General features: G+C 44.7%; 4 protein-coding genes across 6 annotated transcripts; 3 read left to right on the plus strand and 1 right to left on the minus strand.

The window, feature by feature from the left end:
• Window positions 1-20: 20 nt before the first annotated feature.
• nudt12 (nudix (nucleoside diphosphate linked moiety X)-type motif 12) lies at window positions 21-4,752 on the plus strand. Of its 3 annotated transcripts, none has more exons than XM_037482327.2 (8): window positions 21-112; window positions 915-1,121; window positions 1,625-1,919; window positions 2,288-2,555; window positions 2,714-2,881; window positions 3,370-3,483; window positions 3,680-3,879; window positions 4,424-4,752. In XM_037482327.2, the coding sequence occupies exons 2-8, from the start codon at window positions 916-918 to the stop codon at window positions 4,529-4,531; spliced, it is 1,359 nt and encodes a 452-aa protein (XP_037338224.2). In that variant the 5' UTR covers window positions 21-112; window position 915; the 3' UTR covers window positions 4,532-4,752. The 3 variants fall into 3 exon arrangements, with proteins under 3 accessions (XP_037338224.2, XP_062418578.1, XP_062418577.1); XM_062562594.1 differs by having other exon boundaries at window positions 2,291-2,555; XM_062562593.1 differs by having other exon boundaries at window positions 45-112; window positions 890-1,121.
• Window positions 4,696-14,929, minus strand: LOC119224839 (interleukin-6 receptor subunit beta). Its single transcript, XM_062562592.1, has 15 exons — window positions 14,814-14,929; window positions 14,489-14,593; window positions 12,105-12,216; window positions 11,848-11,981; window positions 11,622-11,749; window positions 10,879-11,038; window positions 10,720-10,802; window positions 10,272-10,500; window positions 9,680-9,883; window positions 9,373-9,471; window positions 9,064-9,204; window positions 8,782-8,907; window positions 7,326-7,410; window positions 6,028-6,109; window positions 4,696-5,581 (listed from the first exon to the last, which is right to left on the minus strand). Exons 1-15 carry the CDS (start codon window positions 14,884-14,886, stop codon window positions 5,171-5,173), a joined length of 2,172 nt encoding a protein of 723 aa, XP_062418576.1. The 5' UTR covers window positions 14,887-14,929; the 3' UTR covers window positions 4,696-5,170.
• Window positions 14,930-16,043: 1,114 nt separating this feature from the next.
• LOC119225154 (ecto-ADP-ribosyltransferase 5-like) lies at window positions 16,044-17,071 on the plus strand. Its single transcript, XM_037482833.2, is given in 3 exon segments — window positions 16,044-16,097; window positions 16,180-16,377; window positions 16,380-17,071. Coding segments are annotated over 3 exon segments (768 nt in total). The 3' UTR covers window positions 16,896-17,071.
• A 2,119-nt stretch (window positions 17,072-19,190) lies between these two features.
• On the plus strand, window positions 19,191-27,855 carry LOC119224916 (ecto-ADP-ribosyltransferase 5-like). Its single transcript, XM_062562202.1, is given in 5 exon segments — window positions 19,191-19,244; window positions 19,327-19,522; window positions 19,525-19,805; window positions 26,735-26,885; window positions 26,971-27,855. Coding segments are annotated over 5 exon segments (1,392 nt in total). The 3' UTR covers window positions 27,681-27,855.
• Window positions 27,856-27,892: the final 37 nt, after the last annotated feature.

The following is a 27,892-nucleotide window of genomic DNA, read 5'->3' on the forward strand; positions in this document are numbered from 1 at the left end:
GTTATCGCTGGATGACACTCAGAAATACGACAGTGTGGGGAGACAGTGAACGCAGCACGCGGCTTCCCTTCGTCACAGCGTGTCTCGCGCACAGAAGAGAAGCAGCAGCGAGGTGACTCCTTTATGTTCCATCATTATTATTGTTAATTAAACCTCTGATGTTGTGTTTGAAGGAGAGACGAGTGAACGCAGGAAGTCTACTTGCTTTCAGGAAGTAGACGGAGCCCGGAGTGGATTAAACTAGCGGATCGATTAATAACGATAACACGTGACTCCGGACGCATCGCCGGATATTCAATACACAAATAGTTCAACATCTGAATAAATCGTTCCGGAAATATTCAGCGCGATCTGTTACACGTCAGCTGCGATTTTGTAACGTTTGAGATTTTAAATGGGCGTAACTCTATGGTGATTGACAGCTGTGTGAGCCAATCAGAAGGACTGAAAGGGTTGTACAACCTTCAGGTGCAGAGTTCACCTTTTCTATTAAGAGAAGCAAAGCAGGCCTACACTGATCTAGAATAAAATGCATGCATGAGGTCCTGAAATTAGACTCAAACAAGTAAAAAAACACCTAGAAGGACCTAATGTAACGATTTACTATTATTATTATGTTTTATAACATTAAATCTAAACCATGATCACTTTTTGTCATCTTAAGCCAAAATATTTTCCCCTCCCCACCAATCTCTACTTTATTTTAAAAAATGAGATAAAGGGGTCATAAAAGAAGCATTTAAGGAAACATTTCCTAAAGGATCTTATGAAGGAAGCATAGAGGCACCTTTCCTAAATAGAGGCACCTTTCCTAAAGGAGCTCATAAAGGAAACATAGAAGCACCTTTCTTAAATCTCGCGGCCACTTAGATCCTTGTGGGTCCCTCAGTGAGGAACCTTCTGTTGCCCCCCAGGATGACGAGCCTCCAGCTGAGCGCGGAGGAGGAGGCGGTGGCGATGTTCCTGGACGCCGCCGCCAGGGGGGACGTGAGGCGCGTCTCCGAGCTGCTGAGCGGCGCCCCGTCGCTCATCAACCGGTCGGGACGCAGCGGCTGGACGGCGCTGATGCTCGCCGCTCGCAACGGACACTACGAGGCGGCGGAGGTGCTGCTGTCTCACGGGTAGAGCAATAATAATAATAATAATAATACAGCAAAACATACACAACTTGTGTGTTTAACACTTTAAAGCAGTGTTTTAGCTTATTGGCCACTAGAGGGCAGAAGAGTCACAACAATCGCCACCATTCAAAGTGAACCAATCTAACTCAAGAGGCTCAGAATCATATAGATCATACTATCGGATTACAAACACAAACTTTGTTTTCATCTCTTTCATGCTGCAGCGTGAGAAGGTGCAGCTCATTTGAACTACTTTTAGATGCTCCCGGGGAGTTTGCTCTTTATTCATATCATAAAAATCAGCACAGTCAGAGTCAGACTGTCAGAGACAACTAAAGTCAGAGTTAAGTATTGATATTGTTCAGCAGCATGTGGAAATGCTCAGAACTGGACTTGAGTAAATGTACTTAGTTTTATTTCTAAATTTGGTTTTTCTCGATCATTTCGGTTCAGTTTGTTTCCCTGGTTGAAATGAATTGAATCTGCTTTTTATCGCGTTCGAGGTGCGACCGGCTCTGCGTGAACGCCTCATCGCAGAGCGCCCTCGACGTGGCCAGGTTCTGGGGCCACCGCCACATCGCCGCCCTGCTGGCCGGGGCGGAGGGCGTCCCGCCGACCTCCGACCTCCACCCGCGGGAGAACTACTTCAGCAGGGAGACGCTGGACCGGCTGAGCGCCAAGAGGACCGACAAGGTGTGGCTGGAGGAGAGGCGGAGCCACCCGGACTCCGTCTACCTGCTGTTCTCCAACCTCAGCCCCATGGTCAGCCCCGCCCAGGAGGAGGGGGGCGGCGCCGAGGTACCAACGCGTGCTGGTGTTTCTGGGTTCAGAGCATCCTGCCGTACACATCTCCAATGAATTAGTTATAAAGTCTCTCAGGTTTAGAGGAGCTCCAGAACATCATCATCACTGAAATTGAGTCGCAAAGTCTCCTCACATTTTGGGGTCCTTGTGGAAGCATTATTTCATTGTTATAATCGTAAAGTGACACATCGTCTGCGTATTATTAAATAGGTAAATGCAATTCAAGTATATGTATCTTTAATTAATCGTGACTATTGACCTTGTCAAAAGAGGTTAGAAAAGGGTGAGTGAGACGTGAGGTTGGGCTGCTGCAGGCCGGCGTCTTCACTTCTTGGTTCTTCTATCGTCCTCCCACCCGTCAGCAGGTGAAGACCAAGTTGTGTCGGCTGAGATACGAGGCGGTGAAGGACCTCCTCCAGAAACCCGCCACTGTGCTCATCTTCCTGGGAGTGGAGCGGGGGAAGCAGCCCTGCTCTTCTCCCTCCTCCTCCTCCTCTCCCACCCCTGCGTGGTTCGCCATCAACACGGAGGAGGACGCCGGCGAGCTCCTCAAGCGCTTCGGGGAGAAGAACCACTGTTTCACAAAGACGCCCAACAGAGACCTGCTGAAGCTCAGCGAGGACGAGGCCGGTGAGGAGCGAGAAGACAATTCCTTTGGCACGAGTCTGAAGTGTGATCGGCCGCCCTAAATCCTCCTCTGCCCTCTTCTCCGTCCTCTTCATCTTATCTCCATCTTCTTCTCTGTCCTCCTCTCCGTCCTCCTCTCTGTCCTCGCCTCCGTCCTCCAGGAGTCGTGGCCCAGGCTCGGGCGGTGCTGGCCTGGCACAGCCGCTACTCCTTCTGTCCCACCTGCGGCAGCGGCACCGTGCTGGAGGAGGGGGGCTACAAGAGGAGCTGCCTGAGCGCCGACTGCAGGAGCCGGAAGGGGGTCCACAACACCTGCTACCCGCGAGTCGGTACGGGGCCTCGCAGCCGGCCGGTCAGCTCAGATGGGACAGAAAGAAAGACTGTATTTTGTTTATTGATGCTCTAGAAACCAGAGAAATCTACACAAGTCAATATTTAGCAGGCAAATCGGATAGTTTACAGGATATTAAGGCAGTTTCTGGACCCTCATTGGGGATAGTCGCCATGTTGGCCTTCATAGCAACCAGTGAACATGAGCATTATTTCTCAAAGACTTTCATATGACCAAGGAGTCGCCCCCTGCTGGTCACTGGAGGCGATGCAGCTTCAACACGTGGCCCTTTAAGTTTTGCCTTTGACGTTCTGCTGAAACGCAGCGAACACAAACTAAATCAACTCAATTTAACTTCAAAGAAAACCTTTCCATCATAAAGAGATAGACGTCTATGAATATGTGTGTAATGTATATGATTAAATAACATATAATAGCATATAATATATATACTTTTATGGATGTGCATATGGCTCCTCTCTTCAGACCCGGTGGTCATCATGCTGGTCATCCACCCTGATGGAGACCAGTGTCTACTGGGCAGGAAGAACATCTTTCCAGTCGGCATGTTCTCCTGTCTGGCTGGATTCATAGAGCCCGGTAACCAACACACACACACACACACACACACACACACACACACACACACACACACACACACACACACACACACACACACACACACACACACACACACACACACACACACACACACACACACACACACACACACACACACACACACACTGCATTGACCAACCCTGCCTTACCTGGATCCCCCCCCCCTCCCGTACAGGGGAGACACTGGAGCAGGCGGTGCAGAGGGAGGTGGAGGAGGAGAGCGGGGTGAAGGTCGGCCCGGTGCAGTACGTCTCCTGCCAGCCGTGGCCGATGCCGTCCAACCTGATGATCGGCTGCCTCGCCGTCGCCACGTCGACCGCCATCAAGGTGGACGAGGACGAGATCGAGGAGGCTCGCTGGTTCCCGCGGCAACAAGTACAACCAATAGCAACCGATAGCAGTGATGACATTGATGACGTAATGGCCACACCATGGATGAGGACCTTCAGAGGGGTCCTGTTGGTTCAGCATCGATACTTTTCTTAGTTTAGTTTAGTTAATACTAAAACCAGTAATAATGTTGAAACCATAAATACGCTACAACATACTACAATACTGCTTCCACTAGTATTAAGGTCTCTGTGTAAAATGTAATTCTACTTTACACTAATTACAATAAACTACAAAAGATTCTGGCAAAACCAAAGAAAGACTGAAAAGTCTTAATAATTTAAAAATACATTAAATAAAACAGAGCAATGTGTGTAGATGTAGAATAGAAATATTTTATTTCAGAAAGTGAAGAGAAATAAACTTAAACTGCTTTTTTGACTTGATCTGAAGGAAAATAAAACCCTTTTTTACAGATGACACTAAAAGAGATTTTTTCTCTTGTTTTTCTTTACGAAAACAACCCAAGAAACCTGCTTAAAACTTTGTGAACTCCAACTCTTATCTAACTTTTATTCATTTTTTGAAGGTGATCGACTCCCTCTTGGGAACCAGTCCCGCCTTCACCGTCCCCCCCAGACAGACCATCGCCCACCAGCTCATCAGACACTGGACCGGCATGAACTCCAACCTCTGACCTTCGGTGTGCGACCATTAATCACAGGAGGTGGAAACTTTAAGAAAAATGGGAAAGCTTAGGAAGAAATGGAGAAAGTGCGTAACGGCGCGATATTAAAGTGATCCGATCAATCTCAAACTCCTCTGAAGCTTCAGGTCTCTTTGTCCAATTAAGTGTCGACCTTCTTGTCAACTGGAAATATTAAAGGAAACTAACTCACACTTTGTCTGACATCATGATGAGTATTTCGTCCCGTTTATTTCTGCAGTTGAAATACTGTGCAGCAGAAATGGGGAAGAGAGAGAGACGGTAACTATGGCAACGTTACAGCGGTGTGTAGCCATGCTATCGTGTTAGCCCTCAGCGTTACATTAGCAGGTTTTTGTGAACTGTTCACTGCAACTCAATGCATCATAAAAAGGTGCGAGTGGAGGCGAAGAGACATGAACTCACATTTAGAACTCAGAGAGACAACAAGTTCTTTGATCACAAGAGCAGCGCAAGTCAGAGAGGACACGCTGTGCTCCTCCATGGGGCCATGTGGTTCCTCAGCGCCTGGAAGGACGTCCCGACTCCTGAGAAGCTTCTCCAGTCAGACGCTTTTCTAAATATCTCAACACGTTGTGAATTAATTATCAATCAATCTATCAATAAATGTCACGCGTCCGTCTCTCCGATCGGGGCCTTGCAGCTGATCCGATAAACACCGTGGGCCACGTATTCGCACTCTCTCCCCGCCGGCGCCTCGTCCTCTTTTTGAGGAAAGGGGCCGACATCTGCCGCCTCCTCGGCGGGTCTCCCCTGTCGCTCCTGGTTCCCCGGTCGCTCCTTGTTCCCCTGCCGCTCCTTGTCCTCTGGGTTCCCCGGGGCGTCGTGGGGGTACTCTGCGCTCAGCGGGAGGGCCGACAGTTTGTCAACGGAAAGCAGAGAGGCGTCCTCCTGGAAGACCTCCTGGTCTTTCTGGAGGTCTTCCTCTGAGCTGGGACGGAGCGTGATGAGACTCTTCTCTCCGAGAACACAAGCCACCTGGAAGTCCTCCAGGTCCAGGACGCGTCTGTCTGCAGTTTTCTGGAGGGGGAAAAGCGTATCGGGCCGAGGAAAGACTATTTTATTAATTAATGGAGACACAAACAGACCCAACAAGGTCAGAAGGTCAACTCCCTCACTGGGTCAAAACTCGACCATTTGGGTGTTTGGTTAAATAACCAATAAATGCACCATTGTTGGGTGTTATTCTTTTTTCTGCATATTGTGCTCTTAAATGCTGCTGTGGCAAACTAACTTTCCCGTGCAGAATGAAAAAAGTAATCATCTATGTGTATAAGTGCCAGTTTTGAATCTGGAATCGCAGTGTTCTGCACAAAATTCAATAATGAATTCAATGTGCATCTTAAAAGTACTGCTATATGAATAGAAGTGGAATATCATTTGGTCAGCAGTATTCCAGTTGGCAGAACACGTCTTCTAAATCTCACTCTCTTTGTTCAGAGAATCAATCAAAGGTCCCCACTCACCTGGTGGTTTGGGTCCATCAGCCACCGGCCAGTGTTACTGCCCCGAGGGCTGCAGATGTGGGGGAAGAAGTACGACTTGTACCTGAGGAGGTGTTACAGAGGAATTTAATTTAAATCAAACATAAAACTCTAGTTTTTTATTCTCCTCTGCTCCCATAGACGTCTATGAGGAAATTACTCTACTTCTGTGTAGTGACCAGCAGGGGGCGACTCCTCTGCTCCCATAGACGTCTATGAGGAAATGACTCTACTTCTGTGTAGTGACCAGCAGGGGGCGACTCCTCTGCTCCCATAGACGTCTATGAGGAAATTACTCTACTTCTGTGTAGTGACCAGCAGGGGGCGACTCCTCTGCTCCCATATACGTCTATGAGGAAATGACTCTACTTCTGTGTAGTGACCAGCAGGGGGCGACTCCTCTGCTCCCATAGACGTCTATGAGGAAATGACTCTACTTCTGTGTAGTGACCAGCAGGGGGCGACTCCTCTGCTCCCATAGACGTCTATGAGGAAATGACTCTACTTCTGTGTAGTGACCAGCAGGGGGCGACTCCTCTGCTCCCATAGACGTCTATGAGGAAATGACTCTACTTCTGTGTAGTGACCAGCAGGGGGCGACTCCTCTGCTCCCATAGACGTCTATGAGGAAATGACTCTACTTCTGTGTAGTGACCAGCAGGGGGCGACTCCTCTGCTCCCATAGACGTCTATGAGGAAATGACTCTACTTCTGTGTAGTGACCAGCAGGGGGCGACTCCTCTGCTCCCATAGACGTCTATGAGGAAATGACTCTACTTCTGTGTAGTGACCAGCAGGGGGCGACTCCTCTGCTCCCATAGACGTCTATGAGGAAATGACTCTACTTCTGTGTAGTGACCAGCAGGGGGCGACTCCTCTGCTCCCATAGATGTCTATGAGGAAATGACTCTACTTCTCCTTTGATTTATTCCCTCAGTAAACGTTGTAAACATGAGTTTATGGTCTCAGTCTCTAGTTTCAAGTCTTCTTCAATGCAGCATGATGTTCATTTAGTGAACGATGGTCCATTTAGAGTCAAACCATGAAGCAGGGGATGCTTTGGGGGCGGCGATAAAGGGTGATTGACATGTCTCTACCATAGATGAATACAGCATTCTCAGTCCACATATGGTCACTTCCTGTTCACTGGTTGCTAAATAACTAAATGGCAACTTTGAAATTGCTGCATAACATCAGTCCACAAAAGGATGTAAAATAATGGATCGTCAGAAACACAGCAGAGGCTCCTTTTGATTGAGTGAGTGTGTGTGTTGACTCACAGAGTCCTGGTCAGGATGGAGACGATGGACACGACGACAGCCAGCAGCAGCAGAGGAGTCGCTGCAGCCACGGCCGGCCCCTCGTCTGAAAGGTAAAGCATTGAGATGACCTCACTGTGTTCCAGTGTTTGCTATTGGTCACTTCACTCACAGACACAAAAAAAGGAGTGACTGTGGGGAGGATGTCACAGGCTCATGTTGGAGGAGATAAATATGAATATAACTTATAGAGACACTTTGTGTTCCAGGTCAACTAATATTCAAGATGTTTGTGCTTCAATGTCCAGATAATGTTGTGGTGTCTGAGGTGGAAAAGATGATTGTCTACATCCGAGCACTTCGCTTTGATTTGTTTTTAACTTAAAAAAGCAGTTGCCTGGCAACAAGGCGTCTGGTAATAACCTGAAAATACGGCTGCACTTTTTAGTCTCATCATAGTTTGATGGATTCAGATTATATAAATACTGAAATAAGTGTTGAACACGTCACCATTTTTCTCAGTAAATATATTTCCAAAGGAACTATTGACATGACATTTTCACCAGATGTTGGTAACAACTCAAGTAATACATACATACAAAGAAACCAAAACAAAGAAGTTCAGAAAAAAAGTGATGTGTAATAATGTGAAATGACACAGGGAAAAAGTATTGAACACATGAAGAAAGGGAGGTGCAAAAAGGTCTGGAAAGCCAAGACAACAGCTGAAAACTATCAGTAATTAAAAAGCAATCCAGACCCTTGCACATTAAAATCAGCTGGTTCAGTCCCAACTGCTGGCCTACAAAAAGGTCTCATTGCCAAGGTGTCACACAAGACACGTCCCGTGATGGGTAAAAGCAAAGAGCGCAAGACCTTCACAACCCAATTGTTGCTAAACACACTTATGGCATTGGTTATAGCATTTCTAAGCTTCTGAATGTCCCAGTGAGCTCTGTTGGGGCCATAATACGGAAGTGGAAAGATAATCATTTCACTATAAATTAGTTTTGACCAGGTGTTTTATTAAAGCTATAAACTACATTATAATTCTGCCTCCCAATTCAATGCTTTGTCCATCGGGTTAATCTGTTCTTTGAACAGTTAAAGTCAATTTGCATGTCAACAGATCAGCAACAAAGGCAAAGGACTCAATTTGCTTCATTCTTATCTCTAAAAAACGAAGCCTGTGTGTAAACGCACCGACGCTTTGTCCCGTTTTATTCTGGGGTGCATGTTCTGATGTCTGATTTTAAATAGGTCAAAAACTACAAATTGGTTTTCAGGAACTGGTTCCCAATTTCTCAAAATAGCAACAGTTACCATGCGATATATTCAGATGAAGTGATTGTTGCTTGTAATCATTATAAAATAAATAAAGTCCTCATCTCCGTTCAGGGACATGTTTTCAAATGTTTTCCACCCTGCGAATCTCAGAAGGACATTTGTGCTCTGGGGAAAAACTGGTTAAACTCACCAAAGTTTGTCTTCACAGGGATGTTGTTTCTGGACGAATCGTCGGCCAATAGGAGGAGAGAATACTCAGTGTTTGGGGTCAGGTTGGGGAAGGTGAGCTGCCATTGGTCGGGCCACAGGGACAGAGCTGGGGAGGAGAGAGCTCTGTGTTTAGGGACACAGTTAAAACACTTAAAGAGACAGTACTGCATTGCTCTTAAATCAGCCGAGTCGTCGTTTTATAACAAAGGACTTGATATAAAACAACAAAGTAACATCATCTTCGGCCATGAAGGTAACTCACTGTGACTCTCAGAGTCTTTCCTCAGCTTCACTCTGTATCTCTGCACCCTGATTGGTCCAGACTTTTTTTGCCACACCCACACCACGCTCACAGAGGTTTTGGTCACGCCCACCACCTTCAGTTGGACCGCCTCCATCAAGGCTGAGAAAACACACAACGCCACAAATGTGGTAGAGACCTGTCAATCACTCTAAGCCCTGCCCTAAAGCCTCCCCAATCTGGTTTTCTTTCAAATATACCTCAAAGTAATACAAATCATTCAAAACCCATAAACCCATATTTATAAAGGTTGGTGGTAACCGTGTTCACCTCCCTGCTGCAGGCTGGCGGGCATCGACTGGGGGGGGCCACACTGCTGGTTGTAGACGGGCACCACGGTGATCACGTAGGACTCGTTGGGGTCAGCGTCTGTAAACACGTACAGTGCATGTTGTAAATAGAATATAACGCATGTTCATATCTATTTCACGCATACACGGAGCAAATCAGGCCTTCATCTGAAACAGGCTTTCATTTCCATTATCTTTATTTCCTCTGCAGCCCTTCAAAGTAAAGGGCGGGGCCTTCAAAGTAAAAGCCCGTCTTTTACTTTGAAGACATTCAGACACGGGTGCACCTCCTATGACGGCGGAAGTGTTGGGGGGGTCCACCGCGGTCCAGCGGCTGATGTTGGACGGAGGAGTCCCGGAGCGCCACTGAACAGCAAGATGAGTGACAGGCGGGACAGAGGGTGGGACAGAGGGGTTCTCCCATTGGACCAGAAGGCCCTTCTCAGTCGGGAAGGAACTGGAGACCCACAAGTGTCTGACCGGAAGAAGGGCTGCAGAGTACAGAGGGATGATTAGTGATACATACATGATCTGTGGTACACAGCGGGGTTTACATCCCTTATTCAGACCTGGTGAGCCTCCTGCAGCAACTTTTAAGATCCCTTCCTTTAAAAGAGTCAACAACACCCAAAGCAGCCGGACGTCTCACCATGAGAGAACATTTTTACTATCTGAACATCAAGACTCGTGCTTCCTCCTCCGATAGCAGACCCAGGGAGGAAGCTCTATACTCTGCGTGATACGGTGTGAGTTTGAAAGAAGTAGATCGCTATCAACCCAAGATAAACACGCTTCTTTTCCACTCGCTGCTCCTCGTCACTTCCTCAGGGCCGCGTGGATAATCATCAGCGTGTCTGATAACGCCGGCGTGCCACTCACCGCTGCGTCTCCGCGTGTCGATGGCGAGGCGTGCGGCGGGTCCGTAGCCGGCAGCGTTGAAGGCCGCAACGGTGACGCTGTAGTTCCCCTCCTCCACCACCAGGAGCCCCGTCAGTTCGGTGACGTTTTGAATGCGTCTGTGCTGCGGCTGCGGCTTCTTCTTCTTCGCCGGCTCGTAGCTCACCCGGTAACCGAGGATACGACCTCCGGCGTCACGGAGGTCGAGGTCCTGCAGAGAGACCAACCAGTTGAGTCAAATCTGTTGCTGTTTTCCTTTAAAGAATCAGTAACGTTTGATGTAATCAGCTCCATTGTGAGTGTGTTGTGGTTTCATTTTATGTTTTATATAGTCAAGGTTTTCAAAGAATATTTCAAATTTAGCGAAATTCTAAAAATGACTTTTTACTCTGTGAAAAAGTAGATTGTTCTATTGCGTTTTACGATGTACCTTCCACATGAGATGAAGGAGAAAAGGTCCACCGGAGTCTCGTTGCTCCACTCTGTAACAAACCTCTGGAGGCCGGGACGGTGCTGGAAATGAAAAAACATTTTCAGGTTCGTAAAGACACTTCCAGAAAAAGTCTGGGTTTTGAATGTAGACCCGTACCTTTGTCCAGCGTCCTGACGCTGACCTCAGAGCTCCAGTCGCTCCAGATGCCGGACTCCTCGGCGCAGGCCACAGCCGCTCTGTAGGCGGTGGACACCAGCAGGTCTTTGATGGTGTAGGTCAGTGTCTCATCTCTGTGTGAAGTCACATTTTCTGGAGCCTGAAGCAGATTAAAAAGCAACGTTGGCGACTGAAAGCACTTTTCCTGAAAACTTTACTCTATTGACATTTTCTTTGTGGAGCAATTGTTGTGATTTCCACTCAACAACAACAACAAAATGGGTCTGAGGAACCAATCCCCTCAATGATGTATTGTGGGGACCCAGACTCACTGATGCATTGTGGGGACCCAGACTCACTGATGCATTGTGGGGACCCATATGGGAACAAGTGACTCCACATGAGTTTAAATTTAAGGCCTAAAAAGATGTGTCAGAAAAACTTGTGGGATTTTGAAAAACTGGAATTAAAAATGTGTCTTCACGGTATGAAGTAAATAAAATAGTTGGTGGAGGAAGTATTCGGTGTCTTTGTTTTACTGTTCTATCTGATGCATAAATGTATACGTTTGATTGTGACTCCTTTATATCCTGTTGCGTAGTTTGATCTTCATCGATTCATCATCCTCAATGAGATCCTCATATGGAATGGAGAAAAATTATTACCTCTGAGATTTAGTGTAGTAGAACAGCAGCTCAACGTGTACAAGTACAAATATTTGTAAGGCATGTGTGCATGATGACCTCGGTCCACGTGAGAGCGCCTTCGACTCTGTACCGAAGCCGACAGACACTGTCGCCGCTTCTCCACGACACAACCACAGAGTTCTCGGTGGAGCGGCGCAGACTCAACACAGGGCTAATGGGTTTGGCTGAGGAGAGGAGACGAGGAGACAAGGAGACAGAGCGGGTGAATCGACCGGACGACAACTGTTGGCTACGCGGCGAGGAGGCGTCCGGGTAAACCGACCCACGTCGTAGAGGAACACGGTCCGAGGCCGAGACCAGACTTCCCTCCCCAGGGCGTAGTCCCTGATCCGGGCCGTCACGTTGAGGAGGGCGACCGGATTGAAGATGCCCGTACAGGAGTAGATGATGAATGTGCTGAGGAAGAAGAAGAGAGAGTGCGAGAGAGAGAGAGAGGGATGAAGAGCGTCACGTTTCTTTGATCTTTACGAGCATGAGAATGAGGAGAAGCAACAAGGAGGACGAGTTATCAGCAGCTACCTGCTGAAGATCAGGGACACAGCCGGCTCTGCGTGGCCGTCTGGATGCAAGCTCCACCCACAGGTCAAAGACTTGAGTGACATGTGGTACTGACACGACACGTTCAGGGTCTCTGTGGGAACAAAAACCGCCCAAACACACGGACCTTCAGAACCTTCCCCGTCACACAGGCGTCATGAGCATTGCACTTTCATCCAGATGAAAACTTTTTAGTTTTATTGCCCCTAATTTCAATGTGTTTAAATAAAAGTTAACGTGAATCAAACATATTGTAGCAGATGGATAGAAGGAGGCACGTCTCTGTCTAACATAGAAACGTCCATTTGAAAGGCTTGTATACGCGATGATGTGAATACAAGCTGTGTAGACAGTGTTGGATTGGCAATGGTGTCAGTTGACAAAATATGAGCATAAACTCTCTGCATGTTGAACAAGTCTAAAATAGAACCATGAATAGATGAACCATGAATAGATGAATGCTCAGTAACAAGGTTTATGCCTGTCACTAATAATATGAAACTATTAACTAACTATTAATATGAAACACAGCACACAATATATTCAGTAGGTGTCCCTGCTCCGTTAGGAGACTTTTCTGAGACGACTTTCCATTGATGCAGTGAGGCCTTCATGAGATGTTGTGAAGAAAAGGGCTCACTAACGTGGATCACATTTTGTGCACCGGATTTGATCATAAAAATGCCTTTTGTCTGCAAATAATTATCCTCAAAATATCTTATTTTAACTTGTTCAGCAGAGGGGTGAAAACTATTGTTTTGTATTTACATGTAAATCGTTTTGTAGTTGACTTTTGCTGGATTTATCAATAAAATGAGCTTCTAATCTCATCCACACGTATCAGTTGTTTCTACACAAAGTATTGCATCTTTTCTTTTCAATTTAGCCTGTATGAGCCCATGAGAGTATTAATATCCTCAGTACGTGTATATCAATATAGGTATCAATATACACTCACCGGCCACTTTATTAGGTACCCCATGCTAGTAACGGGTTGGACCCCCTTTTGCCTTCAGAACTGCCTCAATTCTTCGTGGCATAGATTCAACAAGGTGCTGGAAGCATTCCTCAGGGACTTTGGTCCATATTGACATGATGGCATCACACAGTTGCCGCAGATTTGTCGGCTGCACATCCATGATGCGAATCTCCCGTTCCACCACATCCCAAAGATGCTCTATTGGATTGAGATCTGGTGATTGTGGAGGCCATTTGAGTACAGCGAACTCATTGTCATGTTCAAGAAACCAGTCTGAGATGATTCCAGCTTTATGACATGGCGCATTATCCTGCTGAAAGTAGCCATCAGAAGTTGGGTACATTGTGGTCATAAAGGGATGGACATGGTCAGCAACAGTACTCAGGTAGGCTGTGGCGTTGCAACGATGCTCAATTGGTACCAAGGGGCCCAAAGAGTGCCAAGAAAATATTCCCCACACCATGACACCACCACCACCAGCCTGAACCGTTGATACAAGGCAGGATGGATCCATGCTTTCATGTTGTAGACGCCAAATTCTGACCCTACCATCCGAATGTCGCAGCAGAAATCGAGACTCATCAGACCAGGCAACGTTTTTCCAATCTTCTATTGTCCAATTTCGATGAGCTTGTGCAAATTGTAGCCTCAGTTTCCTGTTCTTAGCTGAAAGGAGTGGCACCCGGTGTGGTCTTCTGCTGCTGTAGCCCATCTGCCTCAAAGTTCGACGTACTGTGCGTTCAGAGATGCTCTTATGCCCATCTTGGTTGTAACGGGTGGTTATTTGAGTCACTGTTGCCCTTCTATCAGCTCGAACCAGTCTGGCCATTCTCCTCTGACCTCTGGCATCAACAAGGCATTTCCGCCCACAGAACTGCCGCTCACTGGATGTTTTTTCTTTTTCGGACCATTCTCTGTAAACCCTAGAGATGGTTGTGGGTGAAAATCCCAGTAGATTAGCAGTTTCTGAAATACTCAGACCAGCCCTTCTGGCACCAACAATCATGCCACGTTCAAAGTCACTCAAATCACCTTTCTTCCCCATACTGATGCTCGGTTTGAACTGCAGGAGATTGTCTTGACAATGTCTACATGCCTGAATGCACTGAGTTGCCGCCATGTGATTGGCTGCTTAGAAATTAAGTGTTAACGAGCAGTTGGACAGGTGTACCTAATAAAGTGGCCGGTGAGTGTATAAGTACTAATCAGTGTGAAAGTACAAATACCTCAGAGTAAAAGTACTAATACCTCGGTGTAAAGTACTGTGGTCCATGAAAGGCTCTGTAAGTGTTTATCAGAAGGTACAATGCTGCGTAAAATGCAAATGCTCCACATGCAAAGTACAAGCCTGATGAATGTGTGTGTGTGTGTGTGTGTGTGTGTGCACCCTGTGTAGACGCAGTGCGTTGGTGGCCACAGTCTCTGAGGTCGGTCACACACACTCGCCGGTCGTCGTCGCACTGCTTCAGATCGGACTGCTTCACTGTGACCTCTGACCCACAGACACACAAACAACACCTGATGAGTACTTTGTGCGTCTTAAACAAGAGAAAGCAACAACACAAAAAACACTCAGATCGGAAAACAAGGCAAATTATTCTTGAATTGTGTCCTGAAATAACATTTAGATTAGATTCTAAATACACATGTGAGAAACTATTACATAAAAAGAAGACAAAATGAAGTAAATGTATTTGTAAGTTTTGTCTCACCGTGAGGACACACACAGACGAGGCTCGTCATCGTCCACACAACGAGACGAAGCTTCAGAGGACAAAACTCCATCCTAAAAAACACAAATAAAAACAAAGATCAGCCCAAAAATATGAGAGTGCTTAGTTTCTAAAGGCTGAGTGTTGAAGAGGAGAAAAAGTCATCAGATGAGCCGACAGGAAGCGACACAGATCACATGTGTGTGTACATTTCCTCTGAAATGTTTGTGCGCACGTCGTGTGTCGATGATGAATGTTTGTGATAAAGTGGAGGGTGAAAGTTATTTCACTTATTCTCAAACTGTTTAAATATAATTCTTCCCAGACAACGTTTCTCCACCTTTTACTTCTTCTTACACGCACTGTTGGACTTCCTTCATGGCCTGTGATAGTAAGTCGCTTTGGATAAAAGCGTCAGCTAAATGACATGTAATGTAATTCTGACATGTGACACTGCAGGAAGGGTGCATGGTCACCGATGTGAAATAATGTTTTGTTTGTTGATGACATGCTCTTTGTAAGAGGCCTTGAACCCCAAAATCGAGTTAAACCTCTAAGAATCCAACATATGCAATCAGTCCCCACAATGCAAAGTGCGTTTGAGTCCCAACGACGCCATGAATACAAGCACGTGCGCACACACACACGCGCACACACACACGTGCAACACCTGAACAGAAACATCTGGCGGGGGGGTTTCACTTCCATTAGATTCCTGCTCCATCAGAGCACGCTCACGTGCACACAGAGGAATTTCTCCACTACATATTTACGTAGTCAAAAGTTGTTGTTGGTATATTAATGCTCTAAATACGACATGAAGAAGCTTCAAGTATTAGCTTTTGAGTGCGAAGTCCTCACTTGTAGTCGAGTTCTTTCAGAGTGGTATTAGTGCACATGATGATGTACAAAACTAACTACAGTGTGAGATAAAGCTAACGAAAAGGAGCTAACTGGTAAGAGAGATTCTTCGACACATTATTCAGCTTCACTGAAGCATCTTCATCAAACAAAGCTTACCAGCCCTACTTTCCCTTTTATGGTCTCAACGGTTTCTTCCCATTTTTCTTTGTCTTACACTCAATGTTAAACTTCCTTTATGGCTGTGATAAAGGTGAGCTGCACACACACAGGTGTCTCTGCTCCTCTTTATATATCCAGAGCTGCTTTCCTCCATCAGTCGCTGTCTGCAGGTGTCTGTGCATGTGGAAGATGATGATGATGATGGCAATGACGGTCCTTTGGGTTCTCCTCCCGTTCGGCGTCACTGCAGGAAATAAGATGGTAAAGTACACACTGGTTTGCTTCACTGTAACATTTGAAAATGGGTCAATTTATTGTCAGGTTTTCTTTTATTTCTGTTAAGTCGAGCGCTTCCTCTCTACTTCCACTGGACATGGCCAAGGACTCCGTGGACGACATGTACGACGGCTGCCCCGCTGAAATGGAAAAGAAGGCCAAAGAGTACCTGAAGCATGAGCTGAACAAAGACCCCCTGTTTAAAAAGACCTGGACGGAAGCAAAGCAAAAATACCAGAGTAGATTTCCTAAAGCTAGTAAAAAAAAGGCGTGGAACAGATCCTAGCTCTTCATGTTTACCTCTTTATCAAAGGAAACATGTATCAGCCTTTTAATGAGGCCACTAGAGAACAGGGACCCGAGTACAAGACCACGTTCAAGTATCACGCGCTGCACTTTTACCTGACCACAGCCCTGCAGACAAGGCAGAAACAGGACACATGTTACAACCTCTACCGCAGGACGGACAAGTCCTTCCAACAAGACGTCCTCAACAAGGAGGTTCGCCTCGGCTCCTTTGCCTCCAGCTCACTGAACCAAGACCTGGTGCGATTTGGAGACCAGTCGTGCTTTGAGATTGAGACGTGCATGGGAGTGGACGTCTCCATGCACTCTCCATTTGTGATGGAAGCAGAGGTGCTGATTCCTCCTTACGAGGTCTTTAAAGTAACAAAGATAACGAGGAGATCAGATGAGCTGGATCTTTGGTGTGATGTGGTCTATGAACTGAAGAGCACTAAAAAACCTCTTTCCAATTTCAATTGTGCTCTTGTTCCGAGATAAACCCAGTGACCTTTTTATGTGCAGTTTACAAAACATGTGACGTTTAGGATTGACGATGCAATGATTCCCTGCAGATGATCTTTAAACCAGAAAATAATATGAATATGAATTTGCTTTTGTTGGCATCAACATATGAATAAATCCACATAGTGTTTTATTGGACGAAAATGTATCCTTAAAACTCAAATATCTAAATGAATATCAAGATGTTTTAGCTTTTGTTGCTGTATTTGAATGTTTCTCATATCATCTGTATTTAAATTGGATGCATAATCTGCAATAAACAGTCTGTCTAGAAAACTGTCACAAGGAATAAAATAAACATCCTGCTGTTTCTGCACGTTTGTCCAAAGTTCTTTTTTCCACATTCAAAGACCTCGGTGTCCTCTCACTGTCTTTTATTTTGTAGTAAGTGTCTCTAACAGATGTCCTTCTTTAGTTAGATAAACTGAACTAATGAAAGAGAAAAAGATCTTCTGAGCAAGTCAAATGAGAAAAGAGTTCCGGATCATCGATAAAGAAACTGGAAAAAGTGTGCAATTTATAAAATAAAAAAGTGTGAAACTACTAATACCTCAGAGTAAAGTACTTTGGTCCTTGAAAGGCTCAAAGTATGTTATCACTTCTCCTCTGGAAGTGTTTATCAGAAGGTACAATGCTGCGTAAAATGCAAATGCTCCATATGCAAAGTACGAGCCTGATGAATGTGTGTGTGTGTGTGTATGTGTGTGTGTGTGCACCCTGTGTAGACGCAGTGCGTTGGTGGCCACAGTCTCTGAGGTCGGTCACACACACTCGCCGGTCGTCGTCGCACTGCTTCAGATCGGACTGCTTCACTGTGACCTCTGACCCACAGACACACAAACAACACCTGATGAGTACTTTGTGCGTCTTAAACAAGAGAAAGCAACAACACAAAAAACACTCAGATCGGAAAACAAGGCAAATTATTCTTGAATTGTGTCCTGAAATAACATTTAGATTAGATTCTAAATACACATGTGAGAAACTATTACATAAAAAGAAGACAAAATGAAGTAAATGTATTTGTAAGTTTTGTCTCACCGTGAGGACACACACAGACGAGGCTCGTCATCGTCCACACAACGAGACGAAGCTTCAGAGGACAAAACTCCATCCTAAAAAACACAAATAAAAACAAAGATCAGCCCAAAAATATGAGAGTGCTTAGTTTCTAAAGGCTGAGTGTTGAAGAGGAGAAAAAGTCATCAGATGAGCCGACAGGAAGCGACACAGATCACATGTGTGTGTACATTTCCTCTGAAATGTTTGTGCGCACGTCGTGTGTCGATGATGAATGTTTGTGATAAAGTGGAGGGTGAAAGTTATTTCACTTATTCTCAAACTGTTTAAATATAATTCTTCCCAGACAACGTTTCTCCACCTTTTACTTCTGCTTACACGCACTGTTGGACTTCCTTCATGGCCTGTGATAGTAAGTCGCTTTGGATAAAAGCGTCAGCTAAATGACATGTAATGTAATTCTGACATGTGACACTGCAGGAAGGGTGCATGGTCACCGATGTGAAATAATGTTTTGTTTGTTGATGACATGCTCTTTGTAAGAGGCCTTGAACCCCAAAATCGAGTTAAACCTCTAAGAATCCAACATATGCAATCAGTCCCCACAATGCAAAGTGCGTTTGAGTCCCAACGACGCCATGAATACAAGCACGTGCGCACACACACACGCGCACACACACACGTGCAACACCTGAACAGAAACATCTGGCGGGGGGGTTTCACTTCCATTAGATTCCTGCTCCATCAGAGCACGCTCACGTGCACACAGAGGAATTTCTCCACTACATATTTACGTAGTCAAAAGTTGTTGTTGGTATATTAATGCTCTAAATACGACATGAAGAAGCTTCAAGTATTAGCTTTTGAGTGCGAAGTCCTCACTTGTAGTCGAGTTCTTTCAGAGTGGTATTAGTGCACATGATGATGTACAAAACTAACTACAGTGTGAGATAAAGCTAACGAAAAGGAGCTAACTGGTAAGAGAGATTCTTCGACACATTATTCAGCTTCACTGAAGCATCTTCATCAAACAAAGCTTACCAGCCCTACTTTCCCTTTTATGGTCTCAACGGTTTCTTCCCATTTTTCTTTGTCTTACACTCAATGTTAAACTTCCTTTATGGCTGTGATAAAGGTGAGCTGCACACACACAGGTGTCTCTGCTCCTCTTTATATATCCAGAGCTGCTTTCCTCCATCAGTCGCTGTCTGCAGGTGTCTGTGCATGTGGAAGATGATGATGATGATGGCAATGACGGTCCTTTGGGTTCTCCTCCCGTTCGGCGTCACTGCAGGAAATAAGATGGTAAAGTACACACTGGTTTGCTTCACTGTAACATTTGAAAATGGGTCAATTTATTGTCAGGTTTTCTTTTATTTCTGTTAAGTCGAGCGCTTCCTCTCTACTTCCACTGGACATGGCCAAGGACTCCGTGGACGACATGTACGACGGCTGCCCCGCTGAAATGGAAAAGAAGGCCAAAGAGTACCTGAAGCATGAGCTGAACAAAGACCCCCTGTTTAAAAAGACCTGGACGGAAGCAAAGCAAAAATACCAGAGTAGATTTCCTAAAGCTAGTAAAAAAAAGGCGTGGAACAGATCCTAGCTCTTCATGTTTACCTCTTTATCAAAGGAAACATGTATCAGCCTTTTAATGAGGCCACTAGAGAACAGGGACCCGAGTACAAGACCACGTTCAAGTATCACGCGCTGCACTTTTACCTGACCACAGCCCTGCAGACAAGGCAGAAACAGGACACATGTTACAACCTCTACCGCAGGACGGACAAGTCCTTCCAACAAGACGTCCTCAACAAGGAGGTTCGCCTCGGCTCCTTTGCCTCCAGTGTTGTGGAAGATTTTCTCGTGCAATCGGGAATCAGTTGAAAAGTCTCTTGTCAATCAAAGTTGCATTTTCCGTTTATTTCTTGCAAGGAAGAAGAGGCCTGCGACAGCTACACATGGACAGGCAGTGGCAAGCTCCTTCTTAATGTTTGAGAGGAACATGGCTATATTTATACATCCACAGGGTTAACACCTTGGTTTTGTTATGCTAAAGAGTTTGAGACAGGCAAGGAGGTCTCAGACCTGAAGGGAAACTCAAGATGCTTACAACAGATGTTTGATTAGATCTAGGACAATAGCCAAAGAAGTTCACACCTTCTCCTTCCTCCACGCAGCGGTGTTATGCAAAGACAAATGGGATCAAAGAGGAGAGGTGCTTTGAGATTATTCTGTTTAGATCGTTCCCACACAGCTGGGGTCTTGGGACTTCCTCAGAATTAAAGTCACGATTGGTTTTAGACATTAATCTAATAGAACATTATGGCATCATTATATTTTGCCATTACATTCCACTCTTTTGATTACATAAAAATCACACAATACACCATAATATAATAGGCCTAATTTAACACATTGCAATCATAATTTATGTACCTAGACACCCTTTGTTAACTCGTACCTGGCACAGAACAAAAACTCCCTTAAAAAAAAATTGTTTGTTTTTTTAACAAAAAAAAAGGAAGAAATCTGTCGGAGAAGTTGTCAGAAAGACTTCTTCTCCCAGGATTGAATATTTCACCACGGATGTCATGTGTACAGTATAAAATGTTACAGGATACACAATATGTTTGATTCACTTGCTATCTGCAATCACGCATACCAAAATAAAACAAACAGAAACAAAACTAAATAACACGGACACATGTGGGTCTGTTGAGAGTGAACACTGGTTGATGATGTGTTGTCTTGTGTTGTTGCTAATCACACATCTTCTTTGGGAAGTTCTGATGGGTTGGTCCTTGATGATGACACGGCGACGTCTGCGATCACTTGCTGCACCTTCGATGCTGATCACTCCGTTGGCAACACAGAACAGGTCTGTCGGTCGCTTGGTGGTATACCAGCTCTGCTGGTTGAATCTTCTGGAGGTGTTGCGGTTGGATCCGCTGGAGCTGGGACGTGTTTGCAGTGGGTGGCGTGTATCCATGTTGCCCTCTCTGCCACCTTCACAGCCGTGTGGGTGACGAGTAGTGTTTGGAATGGCCCCTGCCACCGCTTTGCTTTCCAGCTCTTCCTCCTGAAGTCCTTCACCACCACGAAGTCACCTGGTTGAAGATGGTGTAGAGGACCTGTGGCTTCTGTCGGAAGTGCAGCTACAACCTGTTTTCTCACATCAGACAAACTAGAAGACAGTTGAATGCAATAGGTTAACATGTCATTTTCGCACAGTGTAGTGGAAGGGAGTGGTGTTCCTGGAGCTTCCACACCAATGTGGAGAGGAAGTGCAAAAAGGATTTCAAATGGGCTTAATTTACTGCGTGTTTTTTAAGTCAATACGTATGCATTTATCTAACATTCCCCCTTTTGACACATGGTTTAACCCATGAGTCAATTTTGCATACTGTGGAATAGTTCTGTTATTAGAGTTTGGTGTAACACTGGTTTACCTTCCCATTTAAAAAATATCAAAAACTGACTGACTGTCCGTGTCCATGGGGACACTGAAAAAAAACATTGGAGAGGTCAACCACGGAAAACCATCGAGCATCAGGCGGAAACTGTGCCATAATGGTGTAGGAGTATGGAACATCTGGGGCTCGTGCGCGGACGACTGCATTAACAGCTTTGAGGTCCTGCACAAATCGCCATTTAGTTGGTTTGCCTGCGTCTCTGATTTTTTCAACAAGAAAAATAGGTGTTCTTACCGGAGAGTCAACAATGACTCCGGCCTTTAAGAGTGAGTTGAACACCGGTGTTATACCATCAATGGCCTCTTGGCGCAATGAGAAATGATGTTTGTGAGGTCGGAAGTCTGATCAATGAGTGATGACCACAGGTTGGCAGTTTTTGATGAGTCCCACGTCATATTTATGCGCTGCCCACAAGGTGTCTGGAAACAGAACTGAAGGCAGGAGAAATAGAGGAGAAATCAGTCTGAAAAGCATCAGTGTGTGTGTCAGAAAATGTGTTATTTTCATCCATGACATAAACAGATCTGAGAGCAGGTATGGAGAATACAAATGTCTGTTTAAAGAAGCCTGTCGACGGAGAGCACATAACAGTTGGATCTGGTGTAGCCTCCCAATCTATTAATGCCTCACACGCTTCGACAAAGGGTCCCAAATCTCTCCAGCGGTCTGTTGACGCTTTAGACAAGGAGATGTGTGGGAAAGAAGATGTCACTTTAAAGACGTGTTGTATCTGGTTGATGATTCTGCGTCTCACCACTTGCAAACCTGTAGCAGTGGAGATCAGGCTAATGCCAAAAGAACACGTGAGGTCTCTGCCCATCTGGTTAATGGGACAGAAAGCGGACAGCAAAACAAATGTTTCACTGTAATGTCTGGTTCAGGGTCAGTAGAGTCAGTGCGTGTGGTGGTCATAGGTGTCGTAAATCTCTCCTTCATTGTTAACCCTGAAGCCCCTTGTTAGAAAAACATGTCTGTCACTCAATTTGTGATTTTAAAAATACTTTTGCATTACAGAATATATAACCCCTCAATCAACCAAAAACCAAAATTAAATCGGTTTCCCTTAAAAAAAGAAAATCGCACCATATTGGTGGGCATATCTTAAACAAATAAAAGAAAAGATCTTTTAAAACAAAAAATTATCTTTGGGTGTGTGTGTGTGAAAGCTTTTGTTGTGCTTCCAAATGCTTTATGATTGTCAATGAGAGCTTTTGTTGCTCTATTGTGTGTGTGTGTGTGTGTGTGTGTGTGTGTGTGAGCATGCAGTTAGTACGGAAAGCGTTTCTTCATTGTGTGTGTGTGTGTGTTTTACCTCCCTTATAATGTGAGGTCTCAGCATGGATGCCGTCTCCCCCTCACATGCAGCCTCCTCCTTCCCCACCTCACGTCAATCAGGTTGTGTGTTCGTCACTTCTTTCTTGTCTTGCCCCCAACCTCCTCGCTGAGAGGCTTTCTGTGGACATTCTCTGTGCCAATGTCCTTGTTCGCCACAGCAGAAACATGTATCATTGTCAATGGGTGGATGTCGCTGAGCTCCATGCTGGTTCCAGGATGAGCGTCCTCTCGTCATGCCACGACCACGTCCTCTGATTCGACCCCGTTGGTTGGGTGGTCGGCCTTTCATAGCAAATTGAGTAAAAGTCAGCTTTGCGCATGTGCAGTAAGTTTCTTCACCTTGGCGAGTCATGAATCTTGCTCTCGCTTGGTCTTTGATGAGTTGTTTGTGTGCTGCTTTCATTGCTGCTTCATCTCTTTCTCGCTGGCGGTTGTTGTGTAACATTGGACGTGCTTGTTGTGGTTCTTTCTGCGTATCGGCATGTGGGGCAGGGTACGGTTTTGGCAAACATGTGATGAGAAGAGGGCCTCCAGCATCTGTGAGACTCGGACACATGGTAGAGAAAAAAAAACATCGGTCATCTTGTTCAGAAACCTTTAAATCTGGTTTGTCAGAAACTGTGGTCGTAACGCAACATAATAATTCTTCATTCATTCGTTTTCTTTGCCTACATTCACATTCATTCTTCCCAAAACATTTTGATTTATCTACATATTTCTGTCTCATCACATCCACAATGGGTCCCTCGGGAGGACTCGTTTCCTTTTTATTTTTACCTTGTGTACCACCCATTTCCTTGAAGTGGTATAAGTATACTTATTCCTTAAAATATAGTCGTCACTATAAGTCCTGAATTTCTTTTACCCTGGGAAAACGCAAGCTAAACCCTAACCGAGAGTATCGATTAATAAATATAGGTCAAAGGTCGTGAATACCGGTTTTCAGACTATTTATTATCCTATAACCACTTGTTTTATTATCTGAAATATGATAGCGTTCCTTGTCTTCCTGTTCACAATTATGATTACCCCAACCATATATTGCCCTTTTGGTTCAAGGCCACAATTATACGACTTCAGAGTGTTAAATCTAAATACAATCGTTCGCAAATCGATCCTCTCTTCCTCAGTAAAAATAAATTTGGATAATGATGAATCAGAAATAAACACTTTACAATTACTTTTATGAATTCATATACATTTTTCAATACCCGGAAAAGACAACCCACGACTGTCAAGAGACCACATAAATAAACAGAATTAGTTTATTCCTTTAGTTTTACTCCTACTATTACGAAGTTCTACATTTGCGTCTTCGTAATCTGTTACCACGTTTATAGAATTAAATTTAGACTATAAACTTCTCACCCGATATGAGGAAATTACTTCTTTCAGTTGGATCGTTGTGAAGTCAATCAGGTCTCTTTCGGTCGCCGGTCCCCTCTCTCTGAGTCTGATGAGGTTTGGGGCAGAATCACTTTTTGTGGATCCTGAAGAGGCCTCTTCCCGGACGTCCTTGGAGTCCCGACGGAGCTTCAAACGATCCCACTTCTGACACCAAATTGTTGTGGAAGATTTTCTCGTGCAATCGGGAATCAGTTGAAAAGTCTCTTGTCAATCAAAGTTGCATTTTCCGTTTATTTCTTGCAAGGAAGAAGAGGCCTGCGACAGCTACACATGGACAGGCAGTGGCAAGCTCCTTCTTAATGTTTGAGAGGAACATGGCTATATTTATACATCCACAGGGTTAACACCTTGGTTTTGTTATGCTAAAGAGTTTGAGACAGGCAAGGAGGTCTCAGACCTGAAGGGAAACTCAAGATGCTTACAACAGATGTTTGATTAGATCTAGGACAATAGCCAAAGAAGTTCACACCTTCTCCTTCCTCCACGCAGCGGTGTTATGCAAAGACAAATGGGATCAAAGAGGAGAGGTGCTTTGAGATTATTCTGTTTAGATCGTTCCCACACAGCTGGGGTCTTGGGACTTCCTCAGAATTAAAGTCACGATTGGTTTTAGACATTAATCTAATAGAACATTATGGCATCATTATATTTTGCCATTACACCAGCTCACTGAACCAAGACCTGGTGCGATTTGGAGACCAGTCGTGCTTTGAGATTGAGACGTGCATGGGAGTGGACGTCTCCATGCACTCTCCATTTGTGATGGAAGCAGAGGTGCTGATTCCTCCTTACGAGGTCTTTAAAGTAACAAAGATAACGAGGAGATCAGATGAGCTGGATCTTTGGTGTGATGTGGTCTATGAACTGAAGAGCACTAAAAAACCTCTTTCCAATTTCAATTGTGCTCTTGTTCCGAGATAAACCCAGTGACCTTTTTATGTGCAGTTTACAAAACATGTGACGTTTAGGATTGACGATGCAATGATTCCCTGCAGATGATCTTTAAACCAGAAAATAATATGAATATGAATTTGCTTTTGTTGGCATCAACATATGAATAAATCCACATAGTGTTTTATTGGACGAAAATGTATCCTTAAAACTCAAATATCTAAATGAATATCAAGATGTTTTAGCTTTTGTTGCTGTATTTGAATGTTTCTCATATCATCTGTATTTAAATTGGATGCATAATCTGCAATAAACAGTCTGTCTAGAAAACTGTCACAAGGAATAAAATAAACATCCTGCTGTTTCTGCACGTTTGTCCAAAGTTCTTTTTTCCACATTCAAAGACCTCGGTGTCCTCTCACTGTCTTTTATTTTGTAGTAAGTGTCTCTAACAGATGTCCTTCTTTAGTTAGATAAACTGAACTAATGAAAGAGAAAAAGATCTTCTGAGCAAGTCAAATGAGAAAAGAGTTCCGGATCATCGATAAAGAAACTGGAAAAAGTGTGCAATTTATAAAATAAAAAAGTGTGAAACTACTAATACCTCAGAGTAAAGTACTTTGGTCCTTGAAAGGCTCAAAGTATGTTATCACTTCTCCTCTGGAAGTGTTTATCAGAAGGTACAATGCTGCGTAAAATGCAAATGCTCCATATGCAAAGTACGAGCCTGATGAATGTGTGTGTGTGTGTGTATGTGTGTGTGTGTGCACCCTGTGTAGACGCAGTGCGTTGGTGGCCACAGTCTCTGAGGTCGGTCACACACACTCGCCGGTCGTCGTCGCACTGCTTCAGATCGGACTGCTTCACTGTGACCTCTGACCCACAGACACACAAACAACACCTGATGAGTACTTTGTGCGTCTTAAACAAGAGAAAGCAACAACACAAAAAACACTCAGATCGGAAAACAAGGCAAATTATTCTTGAATTGTGTCCCGAAATAAAATTCTGATTAGATTGTAAATACACATGTTAGGAAAGAGAAGAAGTTGAACAATTACATAAAAACAACACAAAATATGCTGAGTGTTCAGGGACTTGGATCAAGTGTGTGTCTGGAATGAGTTTGTGTGCACGTAATGTGTGGATGATGAAAGCGCACATTAGAAAGGCGGCCGTGCACTAACCAGCTGGTCGCTCTCTCACGTGCACTGAAGGTATGCAAAGGCAGATTCGCCCATTAAACACAGCAGCAAGTAGATGAAGCTGATCTTCTCCACCACAGCTTTGCCTTCAGGTGCTGACCACATTCTGAATATTCAATAAAGAATCTTTCACTCCGCTTGTTTAATGAGAGGCTTCCACTTGTAGTGAAGTATTTACTGGGTCTTATTGGTAATGAGGGATTTTACTGATGCTCCTAATAACATGATAAAATAGATTAAAAAGAAACATTTATGAAAGTTCCTTCATGTCGGAGCAGCAAAGCATCACTTTAAAAGGGTTTTGGTCATTTGAACAATTTTACTCATTTAAAGTGTTTCTCAGAGATAGTGAAATGAAGCGTTGTGAAGGTTCCCTTGTACGGCCCCGTTTATCTATCTTCTCACTCGCTGCTTATCTTCCTTCATGATGAAGGCGTGCTGCACGCACACAGGTGTCTCTGCTCACTGCATAAATACCCAGAGATGGTTTCCTCCTCCAGTCGCTGACTGCAGGTGTCTGTGCAGGAGGATGAAGATGAAGATGATGATGAAGATGATGATGGCGGCCTTTTGGGTGCTCCTCCCGTACGGTGTCTCTGCAGGAAATAAGATGGTAAAATACACACTGGCTTGTTTCACTGTAACATCTGCTAATGGGTCAATGTATTCTGATGACTTCCTTTATTTCTGTTAAGTCACCTGTTGGACATAAGCCAGTTGGTTCCTCTCTACTTCCACTGGACATGGCTCAGAACTCCGTGGACGACATGTACAAAAACTGCTCCACTGAAATGGAAACAAAGGCCAAACAATACTTAGAGAAGGAGCTGAAAGACCCCCTGTTTAACAAGACCTGGACGGAAGCAAAGCAAAAATACCAGAGTAAATTTCCTAAAGCTAGTAAAAAAGAAGGCGTGGAACAGATCCTAGCTCTTCATGTTTACCTCTTTATCAAAGGAAACATGTATCAGCCTTTTAATGAGGCCACTAGAGAACAGGGACCCGAGTACAAGACCACGTTCAAGTATCACGCGCTGCACTTTTACCTGACCACAGCCCTGCAGACAAGGCAGAAACAGGACACATGTTACAACGTCTACCGCAGGACGGACAAGTCCTTCCAACAAGACGTCCTCAACAAGGAGGTTCGCCTCGGCTCCTTTGCCTCCAGCTCACTGAACCAAGACCTGGTGCGATTTGGAGACCAGTCGTGCTTTGAGATTGAGACGTGCATGGGAGTGGACGTCTCCATGCACTCTGAATTTGTGATGGAAGCAGAGGTGCTGATTCCTCCTTACGAGGTCTTTAAAGTAACAAAGATAACGAGGAGATCACAGCAGCCAGGTCTCTGGTGCCATGTGGTCTACAAACTGAAGAGCACTAAAAATCCTCTTTCCAATTTCAATTGTGCTCTTTTTCAGAAATAAGCTCTGTGACCTTAAATCGCACAAGTTACAAAACCTGCAACGTTTAGGATTCAGGATTCAATGATTCTCTGCAGATGATGTTTAACAAGAAAAAGAATGAATGAAAAGGCATTTGTTAGAATCAACATTTGAATAAATCCACTGTAAAAAGTGTTGATGGAAGAAGATTAATCATTAAAAACTGATCAAAATGAATATCAAGATGTTTTAGC

The sequence above is a fragment of the Pungitius pungitius genome, chromosome 5, assembly GCF_949316345.1.
Source record: "Pungitius pungitius chromosome 5, fPunPun2.1, whole genome shotgun sequence".
Taxonomy (NCBI): domain Eukaryota; kingdom Metazoa; phylum Chordata; class Actinopteri; order Perciformes; family Gasterosteidae; genus Pungitius; species Pungitius pungitius.